General features: G+C 41.4%; 1 protein-coding gene across 1 annotated transcript; it reads right to left on the bottom strand.

Moving 5' to 3' along the window:
- Positions 1-26,257, bottom strand: LOC117839348 (protein SHOOT GRAVITROPISM 6). The gene is made up of 51 exons (XM_034719658.2): positions 26,110-26,257; positions 25,945-26,035; positions 25,790-25,844; positions 25,564-25,695; positions 22,909-22,980; positions 21,815-21,905; positions 21,638-21,733; positions 21,474-21,552; positions 21,331-21,394; positions 20,928-21,031; positions 20,740-20,845; positions 20,123-20,209; positions 14,682-14,759; positions 14,518-14,585; positions 14,328-14,427; positions 13,981-14,133; positions 13,789-13,878; positions 13,588-13,653; positions 13,373-13,471; positions 13,207-13,281; positions 12,686-12,745; positions 12,237-12,326; positions 11,617-11,738; positions 10,554-10,683; positions 10,402-10,481; positions 9,895-10,030; positions 9,419-9,500; positions 8,026-8,171; positions 7,797-7,877; positions 7,593-7,693; positions 6,663-6,901; positions 6,472-6,581; positions 6,109-6,237; positions 5,949-6,023; positions 5,738-5,871; positions 5,121-5,193; positions 4,883-5,014; positions 3,915-4,087; positions 3,687-3,809; positions 3,532-3,592; positions 3,352-3,447; positions 3,177-3,277; positions 2,864-2,969; positions 2,480-2,593; positions 2,330-2,404; positions 1,551-1,649; positions 1,229-1,300; positions 1,064-1,149; positions 888-981; positions 521-628; positions 1-446 (listed from the first exon to the last, which is right to left on the bottom strand). Exons 1-51 carry the CDS (start codon positions 26,147-26,149, stop codon positions 216-218), a joined length of 5,205 nt encoding a protein of 1,734 aa, XP_034575549.1. The 5' UTR covers positions 26,150-26,257; the 3' UTR covers positions 1-215.
- Between the last annotated feature and the right edge of the window lie 640 nt (positions 26,258-26,897).

Below are 26,897 nucleotides of genomic sequence, written 5' to 3' on the forward strand. Positions count from 1 at the left end.
TTACATCAAAGGAAATTCAATAAATAATCATCAAACTGCGAGGGGTTGCTGTACAGGTGTAGGGAAGATCTATAGACATGGCAACTGAATTTGTATCTCTACAGTTCATATCTTCAAGGGAAGAACAACAATATACACAAGCATGTACAACTTGAATACTGTACATATACAAGTAAATTTATAAGAGTGGTCTGGCTTCTGTCACCTCTATTGCTCTACGTGCACATCATTCGGACTTCCTCCTGTTCTTCCTGAAGTTCCGATGGTGCCTTAGTATCAGAATCACCACTCTGCGAATTGCGTGACGATTCTGCTCGATCAAATCGTGAAATCATTGACCTCAGCATGTTAGACCTCTTTATAAGAATGCCCAGCGCAGAAGATGCTGCCGCCCGAACAATTGCGTCTGGTGATTGGCTCATTCTACCTACCAACGTAGCAAACACCTTGACACAAAAGAATGTTAATCAGTTCATCAAGAACTAACAGTAAATAAACCACCAGAATCTAGTATTAATACCTGGGAGAAATAAGGGGCGATGAAGCGTTGATCATCCAAAAAGGATAGCATGCAACTCACCAAACAAACTGCATTTGCTCTTATGACTGGCCAAGGTGCATCAAATGCCTAAACCAAGCAAAAACAAGAGTTGGGTTTGCTTCAGTAGTCTCTTAGTGTACAACCTCTCATGTAGGGAATTCTCTCTCTCAAAAAAAAAAAAACTCCAGCAACTAAAAGTTGGCTGTCTATTAATTAAGTAGATATAGGCACCCAAATGAGTTGATTAAGAGTCAAACCTGGGTGGTAGGAATATACACCTCACACCTATCTCCCACCAGCTGAGCTAGGCTCACTTCCTAATGTACAACTAAAAAGAAAACTGTACCTGTATAGCAGATTCTAGGTAGCTGTCAACTCTGGCAGGAGACAGTCGGCAAAGTTGTCTTGCTAAGTCCTTAATGAAGTCCTCATAATCAGAACTGTAGGGAGAAAAGCACTGAAAATGTCACTTAAAAAAACAACAAATCACAAAACAAATAGCTAGGAAAGTTCAAAACAAACCGGCGATCAGAAGTAAAATACTGCTTGCTGAGGAGCAAAGATAAACCATCTACTTCCATCAATGGGGCAAGGAGCTGAAATGTGTTCTGTTTTGACAAAACAATGAATGGTAACATATGCAAGTTGAAGCAAATGTCTGGTAAGGGGAACGTAGTGACTATATACCCGACATGCAAGACGAACACTTAGGTCATCATCGTGAAGATGGAGGATCAAACGGGGAAGGGTTGCATGTATCTGCATTAGGCATAAGAAAACAAGTAACAGTAAAAGGCACATGATGCGCGCATCAAATTGTAAAAACTATCTAGTTTGTACTTCCCAAAAATTAACACAATAAGAAAATCAAGTGTCATGGATGGCACAACTTTATGTAACATTTTTAAGTTTGTAATTGCCTTGACATTTTATATGGTCTCTAGTCTCCACAACCGCATCCTGTGAAGGTAAGCACTATAATGCAACTAAAGTGGAAGCTGTATGCTACCTGCTCAATGAAAGCAGTCCGCTGCAAGCCTACACCATAGGCACTTAAAGCACCATAAGCTGCAAATGCATTGGACCTCATCTTTGTATTCATCGAAACCTGTTACACAACAGTTGCAGAATAGGTTAAGCCATGAGCTGTCAATTTCAAAGAACAAAATTATAAATAAGCATACCACCTGAGTGTTTTTCGCTAAAAACTAAAACACATGATAAATTTAAATAACAAAAAAGCTCCAAAAGGAACATCAGTGAATTGTGATTTACTTGTGCAACATGCAAAATGTTGAAGTTTCCATTAACCATAGAGAACTACAACAGTCATCTTGCATCACCAAAACCTTATATAAGAAATATCTGAAAATTTTAAATACCAAAAGCTTGAGGATTCTTTGAACAGAGATCAACCCAAAAATTCATGAAGCACTTAGGTTGCATGTACCTGTTATTGGTTAGTACAAAAAAAAAGATAAAATCTAAGGCAGTGCTCTGGTCTTGACAATATTGCCAGCTAACACCAGAGCAAGTGCTACATGCTAGATGGGTGGATGCTATTATGTGCAGACATTATGGTTCCAAATTATTCCCTCCATTTTTAAATATATACGAGCTAATTAGGGGTCCTAAACGTCATATGTTTAAAAACAGAGGGAGTGCATATTCACTTTAATTCCACATTATCTCACAGATACATCAACACTCTGGTACAGTATAATCCCTGCACTCCCTAAATTATGCTATTAAAACAGTAAAACAAAAACGCTAGTTCTGGATGGTGACCTGGAGATTCCGCAGCCTTATTAAGAGATTTATTAAGATGGGATCAACAGCATCTTGCTCTGACAAATTAAGAACCTGAAACCAGTGCATGCTTTTAAATATTCTGTTAATACTGATAAAAATAGAATTACATTAAAAATAAGAACTCACAGTTAACAAGCATTGGACAGCAGTTAATTGAACAGATTCATTGGGGTCTTCAAGTAGTGCTAATATAACTCCTAAAACTTGCTGGATGTATTTAAGCATGTGGCTGTCAGGAATCTGAAAGAGAACAAAAAAGCAGATCTCATGGTTCACTCAGCAATTAGACTACGTTAGTGTACTAGCCGTAAAGCCATACAATTTGCGGGAAAGAAAACGCAGGATCTGATAAGTAGACAAAATAACATAGATAGGTGAATGATTGTGAAAGAAGAAAATAGAAACACCTTCAACTCTATCTTAGTGAAGCAACATCCAACCTATATTACTCAAATAACAAAACAGTATCTAATGAGAGAACAGGTATCCATGCTTTATTCAAATGATAACCTGCACAAGTCCACGCAAACAGAGACTCCTGACAGTCGGTGAATCATCAGAGACATGCTGACACAATTCCTCAACCAATTGTTCAAGCAACGTAGGTTCTTTTTCACTGCACAAGTAAGCAGCAAAAGTTATCAGTGAGTTTATTGGTGTGGGAAATAAAAAGACAAACTTGTTTTCAGTCCCATGCAAAATGTAACCCTGATCCTAAATATGAAACCAGAAACTAAACATACCAGAGGTGCAGAGAGCATTTCCAGATTCAATTAAATTAGAGAAAGGAGCACTATTGTAAACTAGGGAGTTATTCGATTACATGTGGCGTATAAATTCTGATAGTGCAGCAGCAGCAGCCTCCCTTTCAGCCCTCTGATTTCTGTTCAGAGCTTTACTCAAGATAACACAAGTTGGCAGAACCTGCGGTAATAATATACAAACATCAACGGTGCCACTGAAACATATATAAGGATCCTCTAGAATCAAGAAAATACCTCTTTTGGTCGTTTTACTGAGGAACTACATGCAACCTCTTGAACAAGATCAATCCACTTCTCCTTCTCAGTTTGTTCTCCATCTCGAGCAAATATCTATCAATGGTAGGTATCTTACATAGTCAGAAATCAGAATTGATTCACATATTTGGCAAGAAAAAAACAATTAAGAAAAAGCACCTTTCCCATTTCTACATCACCGACACACTCACAAAATGACTGAAATGCAATTAACAACGATCTGCAGAATATTGCGCCACCCAAAAAAGACGTCCTTCAGTTCACAAATAGTCTTGATGTATTAAGTTACAAGCTATAAATGGTTTAATTGTTACCGCAGAAGTTCATTTCGGCCCAACTCTGCAAGACCATGAAGACTCCCCAGTTTTAGTATAAGGCCAGCAAGAACGGAAGGGTAACTTTTCTCAACTGCTTGTTTCCCAATCTTCCCACCACCTCTGTAATGTTAGAATATTAAGCATGTAAAATTGGCAGATGGAAAGGTGGCCACCATCAGTCAACATCAACAGTCAGCCATCAAAATGGTGAGTGGTGAACAATACCTCATAAATGCATTGACAGCAAACATAGTTGCTTGTAGAATACAGTCGTCAGCTGATGACTCAGAGGTGGTTTCTCCCTTCTCTGAACTGTTTATTGTGACAGGTTCTTTATGAAGTATAGATAAGGTGTACTCCAAGAAGAGAAGTGCAAGCTCCTTATGCTGGGAAAATGCCTGAAATGGAGGCCAAACGATCAAATACACAATAAGAAGTGTAACTCCATGGTTCATGAAGCTAAATTCTGCTAAGTTTTCAGGTAATAGAAATTATAGATTATTTAGCAGAAAAAGCAACGTAATTCAACTGCCATCCTATAGACTTTTAAAGCCTATTATTACATTTACAGTGCAAGTATAAACAATGTAGTAAATCATGACATACCTAAACCAGGTTGATCCTGGTCTTACAGACAATTGTAGGTAGTATTTTTTTTAAAAAAAAAGTTAATTGTAAACTATGTTCATTTAACTAAACCGAAGGACGAAAACTCGATTGTCAGTACATGATGGTTCTAAATTTTGAATAATGTGTTCTTATTTTTTTCATACCAACACAATGCTCAATAATTTGTGCATTTCTGAGCATGGAATCTAGTGCGGTAAACTAATTATAGGTTTAAAAAAATCAAATGCTAATTAGCATATTTCAGATTGTAACACTCTATACATCACTTTGTAAGTCATGAATAGACACAATTACGTGGTAATAGGCCCTTTAGTCCATTATCTTAGCTATGATGCTAGTTCAAACTTGCAAATACCAGAGTAGACAATCAGGCAGGATTATCAACTACTTCCATGAATAAATATTCTGTTGCACAACTTAATATCGCAGTAATGCATAATTAAATGAAACAAAGATAATATATTAATGCATGACTATAGTATTAATACATATTCAATTAGTTCTTAACACATGGTACTAGTAACTTGCAGAATACAAGCACAAAGGCACCACCCAGTACTCACATAAAAAACATCCTGTATGGCCCAGCCTCCACGAATCCTTGGTATGTCTTTTGTACAAATATCTCTTCCAGCCACAGATAGAACCTCATCAAAGACCACAATGTGATTGGTGTTTTCTGCTAGGCATGATATCTATCTCAAATTAAGGTGAAAGCAGCTTAAGGTATAATCATAAACCGGAATATTGATATTGAAAAGGTAAACCATATGCATGATCAATAAAATCAATGATGGATACAGCATTCAAAACCTCTTGGCGTGAGTGCTTGTCAGTAAGAGAAACAGCAGATGAGAGTAAAGATTGAGTTGTCCTATAACATCAAAAATAGGATCATAGAAATATTAGATTCTTGCAAAGAAGAAAAAGAGGCGCATTGCACTGTGCTAATACTTAGATCAACAAGACAACTACCTGAAAAAGATGCAATTAAGAAAATTACATCACATATTCACATCATCAAAATAGTCTGTCTACGCAAATTGCCATGTCACTTTATCAACATGACCACAGAATAATCCTCTTTGGTGTCATTCTTTTGCTGGATATATCTTTGTGATTTATATGGCCTCTCTAGAAATTGTCTACAGCAGCCCTACTCTGGTAAATGTGGTGCCATGGCACCCTAAAGCTACTGTTGTATGCATATCCCTCTATATCCTCAACTGAAACATAGGGGCGATTGGAATTTCCCAGCTAGAGATCTTATTTTGCAAACACGTGTTTTCTAGTGTCATCTAGCATTAGCTATCTATTAGGATGCATATTCTGTTAATAAACTAATTTCATCTTTCATAAACTATCTATTATTATCTTTTGAAATGTTAGTGAATTAAAATCATCTTTCATAAACTAACCTCGAGACATCAGCTTCACGTAGTTCCTTGCCTCTTCTTGTAATAAACATGATAATAGCTTGAATGGAAGCATCTGCTGATTGTTTTACTTTATCACATGTTGCCAACGTACAAGAGTGTAGCAAGATAACCAGCTAAGCAAGTAGACAGATATGTTAATAGCGACCATGGCATTGTACAACTTCCACTTAAATTGAATTAAATTAGTTACCTCATCCTTTGATAATAGAATACACACTGAGGAAACAACCCTCTGAAATACTTCTGTCTGGTCAACAGATGCCTCCTGAGAATAATATAAACATAACCTCAACAAGTTGCTCGTTGAAGTGCATTGAACAGATTGTAAAGTAACACATCATCATACTTACCCTTCTGACGACAGAGACTAACTCCTCAAGGGAGGACAAAGCACTATACGAGGATTCCAGATCAATATCATTAGCATATGCCTTCTGCTTCGGAAGTGACAATGAAATGTTGAAGAAAAGTGCAATGATCTACGAGAAAAAGGATCATATGATCAAAACAACTTGATGTGCTCAATTTCAACGTAAGATGAAAACTTTAAACAATTCGGTTATACATTATGCATGACAGTGTCTTCTGCAAACATAGCTATTTCACAGTATAATCATACAGCACATGCCAAAATGGAAAACTGCACTTTGGGCGGAAGGGCAGAAACATACTGTAACAAACAATACAATGCAACTAGCTTTGTTTGCACAAACCTGAATTGCAGCTTTCCTAACTTCAGCATCTGTATCTGCACAACGAGGAAGGTATGCCATTGTCCTCTCTCCCAAGCTTAAAGAATCTCGACTAGGCAACACAAATGCAGCTGCCATAAAATTAAAGGCATCTTACACAGAGATGATATCATACACTTATAAAAGCAATCTAAGAAGACCATTAAACATACACGGCAAACTTGATAAGCTCCTAGTCCCTCCTTGATCAATTTGTTTGTTCATTGTGAAAGTTGGATAGGAGCCCAATGCACCGAATCCACCAGAACAAAGATTGCGGAACTTTATTAGCACCTCCTGTACAGCAACGCATCCTCTTCTTCTTTGGTGTTCCAAAGATGACGATACATATGGATCAAGCTGCCTAAGAATATGCAACAACTGCTCTGCTCGACTTCGACCATCTTCACCACTGACAAAGGGAATATAAGGTAGGTGATAGGGATTAAGGAGAATACAAACATGAGATGTACTAGAATGTATTGGCTGAAACAAACACGATCAAGCTGCCCAGGATTCCAGGAACTAATATGTTGCCTATTACAGGTACTTACAACCCTTTCTAGCATATATCTACTTCACCTCATGTTATTTCAAAACATTAAAGTCAATCCTTTGTGCCTAATTAGTCGCAGCTGACCCGTACTGAAGAACTAAACACAATTGTTAGACAGTTACTGCAACAGAACTTGTGGAAATTACCTATACTCCCTCACTTGCAACATGTCTACTGAGGAAATGAACGATGTTGTTCTTGTAATATTTCAACTCACCGTAACAGGTTTAAAGCTGTTAATAAGGTCAAGTAGTTATAGTATGCCATTTAAGAGTACAACTGGCCCGATTGAAAGTTTGGTGCTTCCTTGGTCTGTTTAAATGGTAGGCTAGGACTTATATTTTCAAACTAACGCAGTATACACAAGAAACCAGATATTCTCACAACACAAGAAGACACAACTAATGGTAGAGAAAAATTGGCCTTTCATGAAAGACGTAGCAAGTAGCACTAAAAAAATGAAAATACAGAAGAAATTCAAAGAATAATAAGAAATATTATTTAAATAGAGAAATAATACAATTGAAATATAAGTTTACAGCATTACCTTGTAAGCAAAATGGCACCTAACAGAATAATGAGGTTTGCTATGAGACTCTCAACAATGCTTGAGGGCTCTGTTGGCAATGCAAAAAAACCTAATGTTGCCTGAAAGTGGAATAAAAAACAAGTCAAAACAATACCATTATTGTTCAAGTAGTAGACAGACCATTAGAAAAGTTTTGCGGTGTTGCAACATAGCCATGCAGACCTTCATGACACGGTTTCTTGTTTCCATAGGTAATCTTGGTTCTAGTGAAACCAGAGTAGTACAGGCACTTAAAGCAACACTCTGCATATGTATGAATAATTTAGAAAAGGGTACAAAAAAGTTCTAAACTTGAACCAGAAACTGTATTGTTACATAGTGAACAGAAGTGAAAGAAATATAATTCGTTCTACATATGGAAAGAAAGAAGGGTCCAAATTTGAGCAAATACCTGAGTGTGCAAAAGCTCAGAGTTGAAATCAGTGAGATCATCACTTTGATCCCTACCCATTAGAGTTAAAACGTACTCCAGCAACTGATCTCTTCGTTTCAGTGGGAATGAGATTCCCATTTCAGCAGCGCTAATAACAGCTCGGCCTAAACAATAAGACTGATCACATACGATACAGCGAAACGTACATAACCATGAAGTAAATATTGTAAATGCAGAAAATTAGCTGCTGCTATATGAAAATTGGTACCATTCCCATTGTACTAAGATTGCATAGAATAACTTGGTTATGCTATATGGTTACATGATATTTAGAATTACAGATAGCTTAATTCAGCTGGCACTATCTTACACCTACCCACCACCTCAAGGGTCAGGACAAACTTTTTTTTTATGCACCCATACATCACCCAGCACTCAAGTGTGAATTGGTATGTGCATTTGATATGACCCCTCATAAGCAAACCAATCTCATCTGCCAAATACGCATGAAGGTCTCGAATCCAAAGGAAAAGTGGGGTACAAAAAATATGTCAATGTGAGCCTTGATCTTTTGTGGCCAGGGTCGATGCACCTCATTACCTACACTATAGAGGATGCCTCAGTATGCTTGCTGCTCCATGTTTCTACTTAAATTTCAAATGGTGTAGCACAAATCTCAGTGCTCAATGGAGTGGATATGAGCAAGGCAGATTTGTTAGGATGTTCCCCTACTGTTCTCAGGAAATAAAAATATATTTTGAATGAAAAATGGAATAACGGATTGATGCACAAACATTGAATATTAGTATCAAAGGTATAAAAGAGATCATATTCTGTGTGCAAATCTATCAAATGCAAACTGCCAATTAAATTTATCATGGGAGTAATAGAGAACAGCAAATGATCAAATAGTGTACCGAACCATTTACAATGGAAACATCTATACTCTCTTAGTATTAGTTTTGCCTTGGAAAGCTTTTAAGTTAATTCTCAACTCAGTCATAAATCAGGGGAATCGGACATTTTGCTTACACTTCTTTTCGACAATATTTTTGCATAATGTATTCATGTAGTGAAACAATTACCAAAACCTGGCAGGAATACATGGGAATTCTTAATATCACAATGAGATTCCAGGTATTTTTGCCAATGCTTGTTTCTAACCAGATTTCTAAAAATTAAGATGAACAGTCATTATGACGTACATAAAAATGGATAAACAAAATACATAAAAAAACAGAGTTGAAGACTACAAAAGCCATTGCAATAAACAAATAGAAAAAGACTTGTAGAGCAATAAAGGTATTTGTCTATGCTATCAAAAGTAAATTCACAGAACATATATCTACCAGCTGAAAAGTTTATAGTGAAACTAAGATACGATTTGCAGCCATGTCATAAAGGAAATCACCTAAAAGGTCGATTGCAGTAATCACAGCTTGCTTTGCAGTAGGATGCTGAACATGAAGCAACCTTCCAAGCATATTAGTCCCCTGAGTACAAGAGAATGGTATTCATTAAGCTAAAAAACGAAATAAACCATATTTGAATATTCTATTGACGAGATACAAGGATACAGAGGTGATTTAGTTAAAGTGTCTAAAAATACAACAGTGTAAAATCTGGTCAACACTAAATATAATGTACAGTAAATAAAAATGGCCATAGACATGGCAGATGCCATATTGGTGGATGGAAATTTGGGTTCAAAATTCAAATAAAGGCAAAAGATTGACAGACTATTTGTGTACCATTCAAAATAGTGTTAAGACTGAACAAAACAATTTTTTTATGGAGTGCTTGAGTTGGTCTCAAATGCATGCGTATAATATTATCCATCAGATTGGTCGTGTAAGAAAAAATTTGTTTATAAGTGGGATAACATACCACAAGTGCATTGATTCTGGCTTCAATAACAGTTGATGGAGCATATCTTGCAGCATAGCCATACATCAAAGCCAATGCTGCATACGTGTCATCCACATCATCCACCTTTGCACCAAATGAGAAAAATGAGAGGAACCTGCAGAATTGGATGTCATAAACTCATCAATAATCTGAACCAACTGGATACATGACCTGCAAAAACGAACTACAAGCTACAATAGTGCCTTCATATCCACTTTTGAAAGGTCTAGCCTCCATTTCTGTTTCTTCAAATACAAGATGGGATATGGAATGAAGTATTACAAAAATGAGGCAGACTAATACCAGATAACTGAGTTAAGAACAAAGTACAGGATCCCATTTGGGCACAACATTGGCCACAGGAGTGTACATGTGAAGCAACACAATCGTAGTGTTGGTACAGCTTATGAATTGCAGCTAAACATGACTGGCGCTGAGAAGAGCACAATAGATAGGTCTCTCCTACCAAAAAGATAATATAAGTACCTCTGGAGAGCACTTTGCCCTGCGTTATCTAGTATGTTCTTCAGTTTTTCCAACACTGTATCCAAATGAGAAGCTGCAACCTGCAAGGGAGACTTTAGAGCTGAAAGCTCCAAAATAAGCCCAAAATAAAGGGCTTCACAATGGCACCTTACCAGCCCGATGCCTTGTGCAAGTCCAAGGCGATTAATAGGAATAGACATGCTTGAGTGTCTACACATCCAATCAATCTTCTCGCTGACATAGATCCTATCATCAACCTTCTGAAGAAGCATTCCTAAGCATCTGCAAATGAAAAAGGGTAAAGCAATGCCAGTTTGCAGCCTCATTTTCATGTAGATTCTATAACATGTCAGTCAATATCATCAGTGAAGGATAGCATGGGGTCCTGACTCTGCAGCATCTGGCAAAATTAACTACAACAAAGGGTAGAATCTATGCTGGTAATCGGACATGTTGCACTGGATTGGTATCATGTGAACGGTTAAACTTGCTATTTTGTACCTCAAATCATTCATGTAAATCTTGTATACATGCTTAATCATATCAGTCCCTTTTTTGTTTCAAATATCAGATCATTTGATGTCAATGCAGAATTAATTATTCAGATAACACTTAATGCTTTATTAATAATGTCAGATAGGTTAACCATGTCAACCGAAAACCAGCATAAACAGTTTAGTGTGTTGGATTTTGACAGATCTAGCACAATGATTAACAAGTGCCAAAGGACGAATGTACAGAATCTAATGTGAAACGATGAGATGCCAATTCACTCTGATGTAGAAGTGCTCCAAAAAAATCTGACAGAAGAGCACTTAATGATCCATCTACTGAGCTCCAAATATATAATAGCAGAAACTTCTTTGCTTATTCTTTTTCTATGGTATTGCATTAAGTTGGCATAAGGATGGCCCTACCACATTATTGACTGATTGTACAAAAGGCAAGTAGATCTTGAAGCAGTTGGCTTATTTAAGAGTTAAATTAGCTCTCTCTGAAGGAACCACACGAAATACAAAAAAGAGACTGCAGTCTCAACAAAATGAAGAGCACCACACAAAATACAAAAAAGAGACTGCAGTCTCAACAAAATGAAGAGCATGTGGCACATGTTCAGAATATTTTGTATGCATCGAAACCAAAAGCATAGCTTCCATAACATAGACAACATGGCACCTAGTAAGGTACCCTAGAACAGCATTGATTTAATTGTACCTGTGCAGCAAAGCAGCGTGTCCATCAGATATACCATACAGATCATACTGTCGTGCAAATGCATCACCCAAAGAAATGACCCACTCACTGTCATTCACAACATCCAAAGATTCTGATAAAAACTGAAAGATGACAGAAGATTAGTTCTCCAGGGAAGATAGTATATCATCTGAATACTTACCAAAAAAACAGAGAGACAAGTTCTAAATATATAGATTCTTCGTATTATAAAGATTGACATAGTATAGCAAATCGAAGTATCAAACACAAATGAAAGGCCTACAATGTCCATGGAACCATTACAGACCTGCACTGCAACCCTTATGAGAATGTGGTGATAGCATTTGTCCAAATTGGGAATAAGTTCCTTAAAACATGCACCACCCCAAGGCTCCATGAATAACAAATACACAATGACAGTAATGACAAAAAATTGGCCATTTGAACACTGTACGCCGTCATTTTTTCCTCGTATTTTTGTTTTGCCCAACCTCTTAACAAAATTTGACTAAAGCATCTAGCACTACAACGTTATCATGATTCTAGCTGCTAGCAGCACACTTGTAAGCTCCTTGTTACAACATGAATATCATCTGAACCAACAAAAATAAGATACTTACATTTATTATCATGTCATCCCATATTTCCTGGTATGTGCTATCTTGCTTTAGGTCTTCAGGATCACTGATGTAAGCTTTCATCTTAGGGACCTAATACTTGCCAAAAGATACTTTTTGTAAGCCTCTTTAACAGCAGGATGACGGAAATGAACTTTTAAATCTCTTTTGTTTTTAGGGTGCATTATACAAATAACTCAAGCACAGCACAAGTATCATATGAAATACCGGGTACGGCCAGGATTTGCAAATAGAACTTTATTTGGGGGATTTAACATTAAAAATGAAAGAATCAAAACTTTAAGATATGAATGCTGCAAGATATATAGAAAATATAACTTCATCCTTAATACTTTACTTTCTGTTCTAACAAAAGAATGGTAATTAATAGAAAACTGGAATAAACATGCAGTCTTCATGTTCTAACAATACTGGACAGTTAAGTGCTATACCTCATCTTGCCAAAATAATGAAAGGTTTCTGGGGAAAAGTGGACCCAAGTAGCACAGAACCTACAAGATACAAAGGCAAAGTGAACGCGGATATAAACAATATCTTAGGGTTGTTTCTTTCAATCAGCAATCTTCATGAGCCCAAAGAGTAGAAAATGTTACAAATATAATCGCTTATTGCAATGACAAGCAAGCATTCAGAAATGCCCAAGTATCCTATAGTACAGATACCAGAGTAAAGCAAACAGTATCAGAATCCCATCAAAAAGGCAAATAACAGCAGGTAAACCTATCACTCACCCAGTACTTCAGCTATTCTAGCGCTTTCGCGGAGTAACCTTTTTTCATACTAAAATAATGTCTCATCCCCCATATGAGTATAATGTCTGTAAAAGCTAAGAGTGCTAGATAATATAAAAAATGGATGAACACAAAGTCACCAGGACTAAAAAGGACATGCCCAAAAACAGTTGTCAAGATCATCCATTGAAATCTTATTTTAAATTGGTAAGCGGACAAACCGTCAGGATCTGGGTGGCCAGTTGGCCCCTAGCAAGTGGATTATGCAGAAGCACAACCAAACGAGCAAACAAGTCCTGCATAAAGCACGTCATCATGAGAAATAACTAGCTAATTGATGAAAAGATTTATTATAAGATAAAAGCCATCAGAGAACAAGCAAGCTACCTCAGGATTGGGGGTTTCATTCGAGGCGTTAAATTCAGTATATAGTGGGTTTGTCTGTGACAATTTATGCCTACACAATTCAGTTATGCATTTGCAGACCTGCAGATATCTCCATGTTAATCATATCTAGAACATAAAGTGTGAACGGTACAGTTTTTATTCACAGCAAACATAAAGCTCTGCAAAGTCTTTGTATGAGTGTACCAAATGCTCACCGTAGCTACTGCACCCATATACTTCTTCGGGATTATCAACTTCAAGATGAATGGCCATAGAACAAGCTGGAAAATAGGAAAATTAAAGTGCAATATTTATTTAACTATGATGAACATGATTTGCATAAATTACAAATTATTTGAAGCCAGCTAAGCAAACTGATTTCCTGATTCAATGAGCATAATGCAAAGAGCTTTTACCTCCATTTCAGGAATGGTGATCGCTAATAAAAGTAGGCCCTTTTCACATACAGTTCTTAGTTCTGATAAGCCAGCAAGGCTTACTTTCATCTGACAAATGGAAGTAGAATACTAGAATTAGAACACGTATCATCCTAAAGCAGTGACCCTTAACAATTAATTAAATAACACATAATCTAAAATAAATACAACCTCAAATCTTTTGTCCTGGAAGTAGTCATTTTTCAGAGTGCCGAGATCATTTAGATCTTCATCAGTTATAGCACTATGCTGCACCAGGAACTCAACTGCCAGCTCAGCAGGGGGTCCACTTAAATAGCAGTGTGAAGCCATAACAACAATTAGCTGTACGCAATTCAAGTAATGTCAAAAAAATGAAAAAATGGATACAAAAAAAAAACAGAAATCAGTATCATATATACTATTGCATGTATCAAGCATTAAATGAGGATTGGCCATAATAAATATTTGTAATCCAACTCTGCTTCATGCAAACAAAAATGACTAATTCCACAAAAAATTTACATTGAATGCATTACCTCAGCTAGCGCCATACGTATGGCCAAGCTCTGGTGCTCTAAAAGAGATTTCATGATTTCAACCAGTGGTGCTTGTTTAGTATGCCATGATTCCAACAATCTATAAATAGATCATAGGAGTTGTCACAAACAGTTTTAAAAGCAGGCACAGAGCAAGAAAGATCAATGGATAGACGGACAAATAGAGAACCTGGGCAATAGGTGTTTTATTGTGCTAAGCGCCCCAACAATAGATGCTTCATCTTTTGACTTGCATTTCTGTATAGCAATAGACAGTAGCAAAAATAATATTATTCTACACAAGCCTATCTTGTGCAAACTTGAAATTGTCATGAAACATGGAAAAATACTTACATTCAAAAGGAACATGCAAAGATCCTCAGGATATGCTAAACCAATTACCAAAAAGCAATGCTGGAGTTCATTGTATGTCTGCGAGCAGATGAATTGAAACATGAGAATCTCTATAGACAGCAGTATGCATATATTACACAGCAATGCAAATGTTTACAGGAAAAATTGTATGGAAACTTTGCTTAAAAATTAGACAATAACACGGTCTCACAGAAATACTGGAGAAACACTGTATCTTCATCATTTATACTTAGCAAGTGCTAAAAAAACTTTATTTTTTCAGCCCTTCAATTGTCCTTTCTACTAGTCACATTGATATGGCTAGTTGATTGGATAAGAGTACAATAGCAGATCGGCAGATACCTACTCGCCCGCCCTGGGAGGCTCTGAGTTTAAGGTCTGTCTCTGCTTGATTCTAATCTATGGCGCCTATGGCCCTTATATACTGAGCCAGCCAACAACTCTTATCTGACTAGGATTCTTATCTCTAATCTGATTCTGTTACAAATCTTAACTAACTAGGAATCTAATCCTTATCTGATTCTAACTAATCTGCTGAGCCAGGAGTGGCTGGCCCTTTGTTCCTTCGGTGGAACTTCTTGCCAAAGAAGTTGTCCACAACACTTCCGCCCCCCTGACAGAAAAGCTCGTCCTTGAGCTTGAAATCAGGGTAACTTTCCTTGAACTGGTCCAGCGGCTCCCAGGTTGCATCAGCAGCATCACGACCCGCCCATTGCACCAGAAGGTCCCAAGACGAGGCTGTAGGCTTAGCGCGCACCACTTTCTCTGGAACAGGAACGGCACAGCCATGAACCACAGGCGGCAGTGACACAATCTGCGCAGGGACAGGGCCCTGGTGTTTCTTCAGGAAGGCTACATGGAAAACATCATGAATCCGAGCCTTGGGTGGCAGTCGAAGACGATAGGCCACCTGCCCAATACGTTCGACCACCTGAAATGGCCCATAGAAGCGTGGAGCAAGCTTTGCATTAGTCTTGTCAGTGATGGCCACCGCCGAGCGTTGATGCAGGCGCAACCAGGCCCACTCGCCCACTTCAAATTCCAGCGCCCGGTGATGCTTATCATGCGAGGCCTTCATATAATCCTGAGCCTGAAGAAGACGCTACCAAATTTCCGCCAAAAACTCGTCGCGCTGGATGAGTTGTTTGTCCAACGCGACAACACGCGCCAAGCCTGGCTGGTAAGACAACAGGGAAGGCGGATCACGGCCAAACACCATGCGGAACGGCATGCTCTGCAGGGCGGATTGATAGGAGGTGTTGTAGCAGTATTCCGCCCAAGGTAACCATCGTAGCCAACTGCGAGGTCGATCACCGGCCAAACAGCGAAGATACACCCCCAAGACCCGATCAGTCACCTCCGATTGGCCATCTGTTTGGGGCCTGAAAGCTGAACTCAAGCGCAGCTTGACACCGGCAAGGCTGAAAAGCTCCTTCCACAATGCACTGGTGAACACCGGACCACGGTCACTGACAATATTGCAAGGAAGGCCATGGAGACGAACGATGCCATCAAAGAAGGCATGAGCCACTGACAGGGCGGTGTAGGGATGACCCAATGCAATGAAGTGCGCCATCTTGGAGAACCGGTCGACCACCGTGAGGACAACTGACCGGCCGCCCACCTTGGGAAATCCCTCAACAAAATCCATAGCAATGTCGCTCCAAACTGACTGGGGAATGTCCAATGGCTGCAGCAATCCTGCTGGATGGAGATGTTCTGACTTGTTTCGCTGACAGACAGCATAGCCCCGGACATAGTCGTGTACCAACTTGGGTGCATGCGGACTGTAAAAGGAAGCGCGCAGCCGATGGAGTGTTTTCTGGGTACCTTCATGGCCAGCGCCATGGGCGGCAGCAAGGAGTTGTGGCCACAGGACAGAAGAATCAGGAACAAAAATTCGGCCCCGATGCATGACGAACCCATCAACAACAGACCATGCCACCCCTGCTGTACCATCCGCAATTTCCTGTTTCTTGGCCTGCACCTCCGGCAAGGATGATGCCTCCTACCGGAATTCTTCGAACAGAGCAAACTCCGGGCGAGATACGGCGTGGACTTGGCTGGTCAGTTCCTGTTCATCCCGGTGAGACAAGGCATCTACAGCGGCGTTCTGTTTCCCAGGCTTATATTCAACTTGGAAGCTGTAGCCAAATAGCTTGCTGACCCATGTATGCTGCAGAATTGTGGACAAGCGCTGATCAAGTAAATGCTTCAAGCTGCAGTGATCTGTGCGAATGATGAACTCCCTGACCCAAAGATATGGCCGCCAATGCCTTACTGCCTGGACCAACCCAATTAACTCCCGTTCATATGTCGCGAGTTTAGCACGCTGAGGGGTGACCGTCTTGCTGAAGAAAGCTATTGGCCCTGCGCCCTGATGCAACACAGCTCCAAAACCAGACCCGGACGCGTCACAGTCCACAATGAAGGGCTCATCAAAATTGGGTAGCTGCAGGACTGGTCCCATCGTGAGGGCGGCCTTGAGTGCCTCAAAAGCCGCTGTTGCCTCCGAAATCCACACAAAAGCATCCTTCTTCAGTAGTGTCGTCAATGGGGCAGCAATGAGGCCATAATTGGCAATGAACCAGCGATAGTACCCGGTGAGCCCAAGAAAACCCCACAGCGCCTTGACAGGTCGAGGACGGGGCCAAGCTTGGACAGCCAAAATCTTTTCGGTATCCATGGCCACGGCGTCGTCGGCAATGACAGCCCAAATAATGCACCCGGCGTTCCCCAAGAAGGCACTTGGACCGCTTGAGGACGAGGCCGTGCTCGCGGAGGACGGAGAACACGGCGCGGACATGCTGCAGGTGCTCAGTCCAGGATCTGCTATAAATCAATATGTCGTCGAAGAAGACGAGAATGCATCGGCGGAGGAACGGCCGGAGAACATCATTCATCAGCGCCTGGAACGTGGCTGGCGCATTCATGAGGCCAAACGGTATGACCAGGAACTCGAAGTGGCCATGGTGGGTGCGGAATGCCGTCTTCGCAATATCGTCGGGGTGCATCCGCACTTGGTGATAGCCGCTGCGGAGATCGAGCTTGGTGAAGAAAATAGCGCCCTTGAGCTCGTCCAGGAGCTCCTCCACCACCGGAATTGGGAACTTGTCGTGGATGGTCTTGAGGTTGAGGGCGCAGTAGTCAACACAGAAGCGCCATGTACCGTCCCCCTTGCGCACCAAAAGCACCGGTGAAGAGAAAGCTGACGTGCTGGGACGGATGATCCCTTGCTTGAGCATGGCCTGGCATTGGCCTCAATCTCATCCTTCAGAAGCTGCGGGTAGCGGTAGGGGCGTACCACCACTGGAGAAGTCGCCGGAAGGAGATGAATGCGGTGGTCAAAGGCGAGCGGCGGCGGCAGCCCTGACGGCGTGGCGAACAGATCAGCAAACTCTTCAAGCAACAGCCCAAGCAGGTCCGAGGACTGAGCGACGGCTAGCCGTGGAGAGGGCCGGCCATTGACCCCGAACCACTTGACGCGATGATCCTGGCGCCAGAACGCCATGGACAGCCGTGTGAAGTCCCAGAGGATGGGCCCCAAGGTGCGAAGCCAGTTGCAACCCAGGACGAGCTTGTAGCCGTCAAGCGGGATGACGAACAAGTTGATGTAGAACTCCTCCTGGCCGATGTGGACGACGACGTTCTGGTAGACGCCGGCGGATGGAACGCGGTCGCCGTTGGCGACGCCGACAGTGAGGCCTTGGCTAGCCTCTAGGGTAAGCCCAAGCGGGGCGGCGGTGCCTGCGGCGATGAACGACGGTGGCAAGCTGCAAGGTGGAGCTCGTCTGTATGCTCGTGATGGCGTTGTGGGAGATCGTCGGCTCATCCTCAGCGGAACCCTCCGAAGCGTCGTCGTCACCTTCCAACTCCATCCAGTAGATGCCCTTCATAGAGCACTGCTTGGCGTGCTCGCACGAGAACTTCTCCGGGCAGTTTGAAACAGAGCCCCTTGAGGTGACGCTATGCCATCTCCTCCGGTGTCAGACGCGTGAAACGAGCGCCTGGTGGAGCCGCCAGCTTGACTGGAGCACCTAGAGTCGATGACGCCACACTAGAAGCTGGCGGTGTCGCAAGAGGCCGAGGCGGAGTAGAGGAGAACGATCCAGTGCGGCCAGAAGGGCGCGACGGGCGCACCAGGGAGCAAGTGCCATCGTCAACCACCTAGGTGTGGCGCTCGTAGGCACGCGCCAGCACCATGGCGTCTTCCAACGTCTCGGGCTTATGCATCTCCACATCAATGCTCATGGGCTGAAGGAGGCCGGCGGAGAAGATGGCGATCTACTGCTGCTCGGTGACGCCCTCGCATCGCACCAGGAGTTTGAGGAACTGCTCCTGGTAGTCGTCGATGGAGCCCGTGCGGCGAAGATGGGCCAGCTCGCCGAGGGGGTTGCTGCGCACCGGTGGTCCAAACCTCTTGTTGACGCCCTCAACGAAAGCCGGCCACGTGGGGACGCCGCGATTCTTCTCCAGGCGGTAGTACCACTTCTCCAGGCATTCCATGGCATGCCTCCCCCGTGGATTCCTTTTTCTGGGGCGTGCCTGCGACCGCTGCGAGTCCCGAAGCATACATGCACGCCCTCTTGTTGACGCCCTCACACTTGTGAAGCCAACCCAGGGGATCGTCAAAGCCGTCGTACTTGGGGAAGCGGAGCTTGTGCACTGGCGGCGGCAGCAGCCCATACTTCCCGTCACCCCCAGATGAGGAATCAGAGGCGTCGAAGCGGCCGTTCTTCTTCAGAAGCTGAATCTGGACGTTGCTGATGGATGAGGCGAGGCGGCCCTGCTCCTGGCGGACGATGCCCAGCTCCCTGTCCAGTTTCATGCTGATCTCATTCATCTTGGTGATCATCTTGGCAACAGCGTCATCGAACACAGCCTGGGTGACGAAAGAATCGCCGACCTTTGCGGTGGAAACCGCGGGTTTGGCGGCGCGCAAGGGAAAGTTGGGGCGTGGTGGAGCTGTGATTGGCAGCAGACAGAAACCAAGGAAGGTCCCAGCTGATACCAGAGATGATATGGCTAGTTGATTGGATAAGAGTACAATAGCAGATCGGCAGATACCTACTCGCCCTCCCTAGGAGGCTCTGAGTTTAAGGTCTGTCTCTGGTTGATTCTAATCTATGGCGCCTATGGCCCTTATATACTGAGCCAGCCATCAACTCTTATCTGACAAGGATTCTTATCTCTAATCTGATTCTGTTACAAATCTTAACTAACTAGGAATCTAATCCTTATCTGATTCTAACTAATCTGCCGAGCCAGGAGTGGCTGGCCCTTTGTTCCTTCGGTGGAACTTCTTGCCAAAGAAGTTGTCCACAACACACATTTACATGTGGCATTATTGATTTGAAATAATCCAATAAAAACTAAGAAGTTAATGGATATAACAAAAAAAACAGCCAGAAGACAGCTACCTTCAATCCCTTTGAAACATAATGCTCATCTTTGCTGTTATTGACAGATACTAACGGAAGAAGCGTAACTAAGATAACAGTAAGCTCCTGCAACACAAGAAACAACAGACACAGAGTGATAGATTATTATGCTCGGCGTACATTTATAATTTATATCATATCTTCGTGCTGGATATTTCGTGGAGTAATACGATCCATGAGTTATAAACGTATGGAAGTGACAGGACAGAGCATAAACATTTAAATAAAGGTTACATTTGTTTGTTGAGGGATGGAGAGATTGCTAGAATATGATCTGATCATGTGGTCAATGTTCATAATCTGAAATCTAAAACCAAAATGCAGATCCACTAATTTGTAGCGATAAAAATATGCAACCTCAGCTCATTGTGACCCAGGCAATGCCATTGTATCAAAATATACTGAATATTTTCATTTTTAACCATGTGTATCATGTGAACAGTGCCGTGTAGTTCTGTAGCAGCATCTTCGATAGCAGCACGGAACAGCATTAGCTTGTCATGGTTGCGATATGTTAAAAAGGAAAAGGGGAAAAACTAATAATATATTTAAAAAATAAGTGAAGAAACCATGTCTTAAGCATGTTCTTGATTTACCTCGAAATCAAGTAAAGGAGGGCCACTTTCAGACAACAATGATGCATTAAGAAGGTTATGAAGACTGTGAGACGCAACAAAAGCAACTTCTGGATCTTTCCTACATCTACAAGAAAACAAGAGAAGAAATTAACGTCTGGGGAAACTTGGAAAACATCTTCAGGGAATATACAAAATAGAACACATACAGATCCAACATTGTTGGTATAATCCTTGGCAGTGCTGATTTCAACTGTGACCTAGTGACCAGACCAACCATTTCTCCCAAAGCCTCCACAGAGGACGAACGCACCTGGTGAGAATATTAACAAAACAATCAGCAGTATTAGCAGTCAATTTGAACAAGCAGCATAAATTTGGCATACGAAAGAAATGAATATTCTACAAGAACAGTGCACTAAACCACTAACATTGCAACGTTCCAACAAACTATAGCAACTTTACAGCAGCCTGGAGTTAAGTTATCAGCATTCTCTCCCCTTCTCTAGTTCTAATACTCCTATCAGTTGAGACACTACATTGTTTCCAAGGTGTATGAAAAAAACAAGCCAAAAACAAAACAATCAAGTCAGAGCCAAGGCTCACACGTACCTTTAGATCACGTGAACCCATCCATACTTTTATAAGTAATTCAAACACTGAATTCATAAAAGACCTGTCATTGAAATATTAGATATGTGCTATACCAACTTCCATTACCTCCAAAAACAAGTTTTAACAAACTGAAAGCTTACATAACATCAGTATCAAAAGGACGCTCTGAGGGGGCATCTCCTAGGTACTGCCATGCGGCCTGGCACCAACACTTAAATGCTGGAAAAGGGAGTTTTCTAAATCTTTTCAAGTTTCCAGAAACATTGAAGAGAATTACTGATGAATTCAGGAGCCATAGCAGTACCATTGGCAAAAACAGGCCGTTGGCCATCTCGTACATTTCCTAGGATTGGTAAAACACGCAGAAGCACGTCCTTTAACCGTGGGGTGAACTGCAAGGCTTCAAAGAAACAAGCACATGTTGCAAATTCAGAAGTCCAACTCAATCAGATGGAAATTAAATTAGCAAAATGTGATTAACCTTCAGCTGACGCAAAATGTGCAAGTATCTGTAACATGGCTGGCAAAGCAGAAGTTGGTCCAGAGAAGTGAAGAAATATTTCCTCCATCATCTACAAAATGTTAGGGACAAAAATTGCTATTATTGAAATGCTGAACTACTAGTGAAGATTAACGAGTAACTAGCACACAGGACCAACATAAACACAGGAGTTCTATTTTCCATGAAACAGGGAACACATGACCAATGCATGGGGAACAATACACTCCCACATTTCCATTGAGAATGTAATCAATTTCTGGTGGTCATCCAAGATAGCAACTGACTCTCCTTAGCAGAAAGACCTCTCGTTTTAGAGAACTTAGAGTGCAGACTTTGAAAAGAGTTTTGATGTACACATTTATAAACCCTAATGTGAACAGAGAATTATCAGAAGACTGACCCTGCAGAACATGGAATGTGGCTACTAGAAAATCTTAAAGTTATAGGCTAGCGAACCATAGGAAACTAGAAATCTTGCCATTAGAGCTTCTTGTTGAATTGATGTTATAGTTATACCAAACGTTTGGTTTTACTATACCAACGCAAACTATGCAACCAAAATAACATTTCATCTTTTAAAGAATCATTCAATGTAATATCCTCCAATAAAGTGAAAAGGATGGCTCCTGCTAGATGACACATTAGCGTTGAAAAGTGCAAACCTTGGATGTGTTGGATCAGATACTACCAGTGTTATGCTCTTCCAATAACCGAAATATACAACAAACACCTTCAGTTTCCTTTCACATTGCTTCTTCTCCAGTCAAGATGTCATCTATTAAATAGCAGGCTCTATGACATCATCGATAGAGATAGATGGGACTATTGGTTTTTTTCCCAACAACTAAGGCCATTTGATTATGTTTATAACCCAAATTTGTCTTGCAGTGTCATTTGTTAGCAAAAAATTTTCCATTACTGAGTAACAAAACCTTTTTAGGTGTTATTGAGTAAATTACCACTGCGACTTGTGTCCCCTTAAGTAAACATGCATACATAATGTTAAATCATACACAATTTATCTAATAGTTGTCTCCACTAACAAAAGGGATGATGGTTGAGAAATGGCATACCAAGTCTGGATCATGTGAACCTATGGCAACAAGAAGATTAGCAGCTGCTCTTTGCCAATCAACATTGAATTCCTGTTCACCAAAAAACAACAATTTAGAGCTAAACAAAGATAGGCAGGTGAAACAAGAAAATAGCGTAAGTATGAAGAAAGAAAAACAAAACAATGAATCATTGTCATTAATGTTTGCCTAGGATAGCCCACGCCATCACTGTGTAGCATTATTAACGTTCATAACCATGATAAGAACAAAGTTTTTTTTATAGTACTTCTCAACATCACATTGCAAACCTGAAACCATTTTCACAAAACTAACTATTCAAATCCCAACAACATGTAATAACCAGCTGTTGCAAAAGTAATTCCTTGGGATTCAGGAAACACCTCGATAAAAAAGACAATAGCTATTTTAAGGTCTCTTTAGCCTAGTTTAAACTTCAGGTTATTTGGCTTATAAGCTTAGAAAAGAACTAGTCAATCTGGTTATTTCTGGGGTTAAATGTACACGCTAAGCATGATACAGAGAGAAACTAAATGAATTATCAGATAAAGTGCTGCACTGCATGCTATGATCAAATCTGGGAAATTAATTTGTTTATTTCATCCTAACTCAATTATCCCACTGTTTAATGACCTTCAGGTTTCAGGAACTATATAGTGAGTGCATTAAGATGAATTGGTTGTGTCTTACCATATCTGATTCACCTCTATACATTACGTAGATGTCAATGAATTTTATGTTGTTTTGTCTTTCTGTTGCTATGACTTGACGTTAGATTAACGTGCTTCCATCAAATATTCATAAAGGTATGCAGATCCTCATGGGCGACGAGCGTGTTCTCCCATCATGAGATGATCGTCCAGTCACCCGTGGTCGTTCATCCAACTGACTCTCCTGTCCCAGGTCGATAGCGGCCTGCAAGGCCGCTCTTCCACACCGACTCACAAAGGGCAAGAACACCGACCATCTTCAAGCAACGAGACTGATGTGACCACCCCATGCCGAACACTGTGAGTGCATCTTTTGGTCTGCCCATGCTGGTTGTGAATGACTGGAGGTGCATGGCTGACTAATGCAAAGCGTGCTTGGCTGAATAATGCAGTGCTTAGCGCTCATATAATTAGAACAGTTAACATTCAAAATTTCTGGCCGACCAGCTTGTTGGTTGTGTCAATAATCTCAACCAATGTGTGCATACATTATCTGGTAGGCATTGTGAATCTTCAGGTTGTGGTGTGGCAACGGTATGCAATGTGAGTTATCAAAAAAACAAATAGTTGTCGGATAAATTGTATGTACAGATTAACATAAGGGGAAATGCCGGTATGCAGTTATCTCTGAAATGCCACTCCTGCCTGTGGTTCTGAAAATGCATTGAGGTAATTGGTATGTGGAGCTAGCCTGCATATGCAGAGCTGCCCTGCTCTTGCCTCTTTCAGGTATCCAAGTTATTGTAAAACAAGCTTCTATTTTTCAGTCTGATTTGGCCGGGTGGTACATTTTAGTCTCCTCAAACTGTGGGTACATTTACATGAAAAACGTGCTTAGCATGAATTTCAGTATCCTGACGTATTGGAAAGACAATGATAACAAGTAATCTTTAAAGGATCGTGATACCATTTATTTAGTCCACTATAGCACCTATAGCTAGCAAATTTCCTGTAGCATAGCTTAACATGCTGGAAAATTAGTGCTACTACTAAAGAGTTTTGGGTGCTAAGATTATAATGCCAGACAATCACTTGTAATTGGTCAGTATATGCTTAGACTGAAGTGGTAATTGCTGATTTTGTATTGAGGCCGGAGGGATTTTTAGCTACATTCTTGAATGCATTGAATGCTGAATGTATTGCAATATAAATGTTTTCTAGCCCGTAGCAACGCACGGGCACGATCCTAGTCAGATAAAGTGCTGCACTGCATGCTATGATCAAATCTTGGAAGTTCAACCTAATTCTGAATATTGTGAAGTTTAAAATGCAAATGATATGACTACGACATAGAGTTGAAGTATCTAATAGCCTAATAAACTGTAATGCTCAAATCTTCTTGCTACCGTACAATCAGTTTATAATCGACCCATTCTTATTTTCATATCATACTGTTATGATAGCAATTAGTTTCATTTCTCCAATAGTTCATCAATCATCAGCCTAATGTAAATATACAGAAAAATCAAAGAACATTATCGTAAATGTAGCTGTTCTTTTCTTTCTTCTTCCATAATATCCATGATCCCCGTTCCGTTCAAAAATCAAAATTACAAGGTGTGCAGGTATTTTACGATTCAAACTTTTGACTAACAATTAGGATAACTATATATGAGTTTGGTGATACAAAAGTGGTACAATTAGATTTGTATTTCAATGTACATTTATATGGTTGTGATGTCTGAGTTAGTAAATGTGCTATATAAGAGAAATTTGTGGTCAAGGTTCCATTTAGAAGACCATGCCAAGTAAAATTATGCCTCGTAAAAATGAAAAGAGGGAGTATTATGCTACTAACTGGATGTGAGTGTGATATGCTTAGCAATCCTCACAATGTTCTGTACAGTTGTGCAAATTGGTGCTGGAAATGAAGGCATTAGTTTCCAGCTCATTGTCTAGCATTGAGCTCAAATACGCAAGGAGAGAGATTGACAGTATCTGGTACCTTTGAGCTAACAATCTCTGCAGTTGCAATCTTCGCGATTTTGCGAAGGAACTCACGCTCAGCATCTGAGTTGTCGAGGGCCCTCACGGCGGAAGCCATCACGAGAAAAACCCCAGCCATGTTCCCAAACCGCTGCATTCCACAAAAACCAAAACCAATTCACACTCCCCCAAATAATTCAAAAAATCGAAGAAGCAAATTTCAACTGAGAGGCTGATGAACGCACCCGACGTCCGCCTCGTGAGACGGTGGCGCAGCAGTCGAGGACGAGCATCGGGTTCCTGCACCCAACAAGCAACGAATTTCACCGAGCTGCTTCACACGGAAGGATGGAAGAGAAGAGAGCGGGCGGCGCACGGGAGAACGAATACGACCACTTACAGAGGCGCGATGTCGCAGAGGGCAGCAAGCGCGGCGTCACGGGCGACCAGGGAGTCGTCGGCGAGGGAGGCGACGAGGACCTGCACGGCCTCTGGAATGGGGGCAGGGGCGGGTGAGGAGGACCGAAGAGCGGGCGGAGGGGAGTAAGGGGAGATGATAGGTCACCTAGGGCGGCGGCCGACGCCGCGGCGGCGGAGGAGGCCATCGTAGCGGCCGCCGCGGGGAGATCCGCGGCGACAGCCGAGAGGGGAGGGAGGGAGGGAGGAAGGCGACGGACAGCTCAGAACGGCGCGAGTCCGAGAGGGCGTGCCACGACGCGAGGAGGTGAGGTCATGTGGGCGGGCAGGGCGGCAGGCGGCGCTGTGGTGGTGGGGTCGCGAAGGAAGCTGACGAGGAGAAAAGGAAGGACCGGAGAAAAGGAAGGACGCGTGGTGGAAGGAATGTCGGCTTGAACTGATCGTCGTTCAGGACTTGTTTTGGGTTTTGTTTCTGCTCACCTTCCTTCTGGGCTCTGGCACTGGCAGTGGCTCAGCTCGGTTCTTCGTCGGTTTCAAAATTTTCTAGCTTTATTTGTCCAATTTTATTCCATGGATAATGGATTGTTCAGTACTTTGTTGAAGCCTTGAAGGTACCATGATTCTTTGTTAGAACATATAGAAGGGTAATGATACGTATTTACTCGAGTTGAGAATCAGTATGTGTGAGGATAGTGATTTGGAATCCTCGGCAGTTTTTTTTTTAACTTCTAAATGAGTTGCTGGCAAATGAGTGCTGTTCGCCGCACATAGCTTACTGTCACCTCTTCACGAATCGCATTCGTAAACGACAATAGGCAAAGGGTGGTATCCTGAAGCTTATCTACAGCTAATACTTTATCTAACCATGTGGCCTGCGTGCTTTAAGTTCGCAAAATAAACTGATAAATCCATCTCGAGTCTCGACAGTCCTCGCCT

The sequence above is a fragment of the Setaria viridis genome, chromosome 9 (genome assembly GCF_005286985.2).
Source record: "Setaria viridis chromosome 9, Setaria_viridis_v4.0, whole genome shotgun sequence".
Lineage (NCBI taxonomy): Eukaryota > Viridiplantae > Streptophyta > Magnoliopsida > Poales > Poaceae > Setaria > Setaria viridis.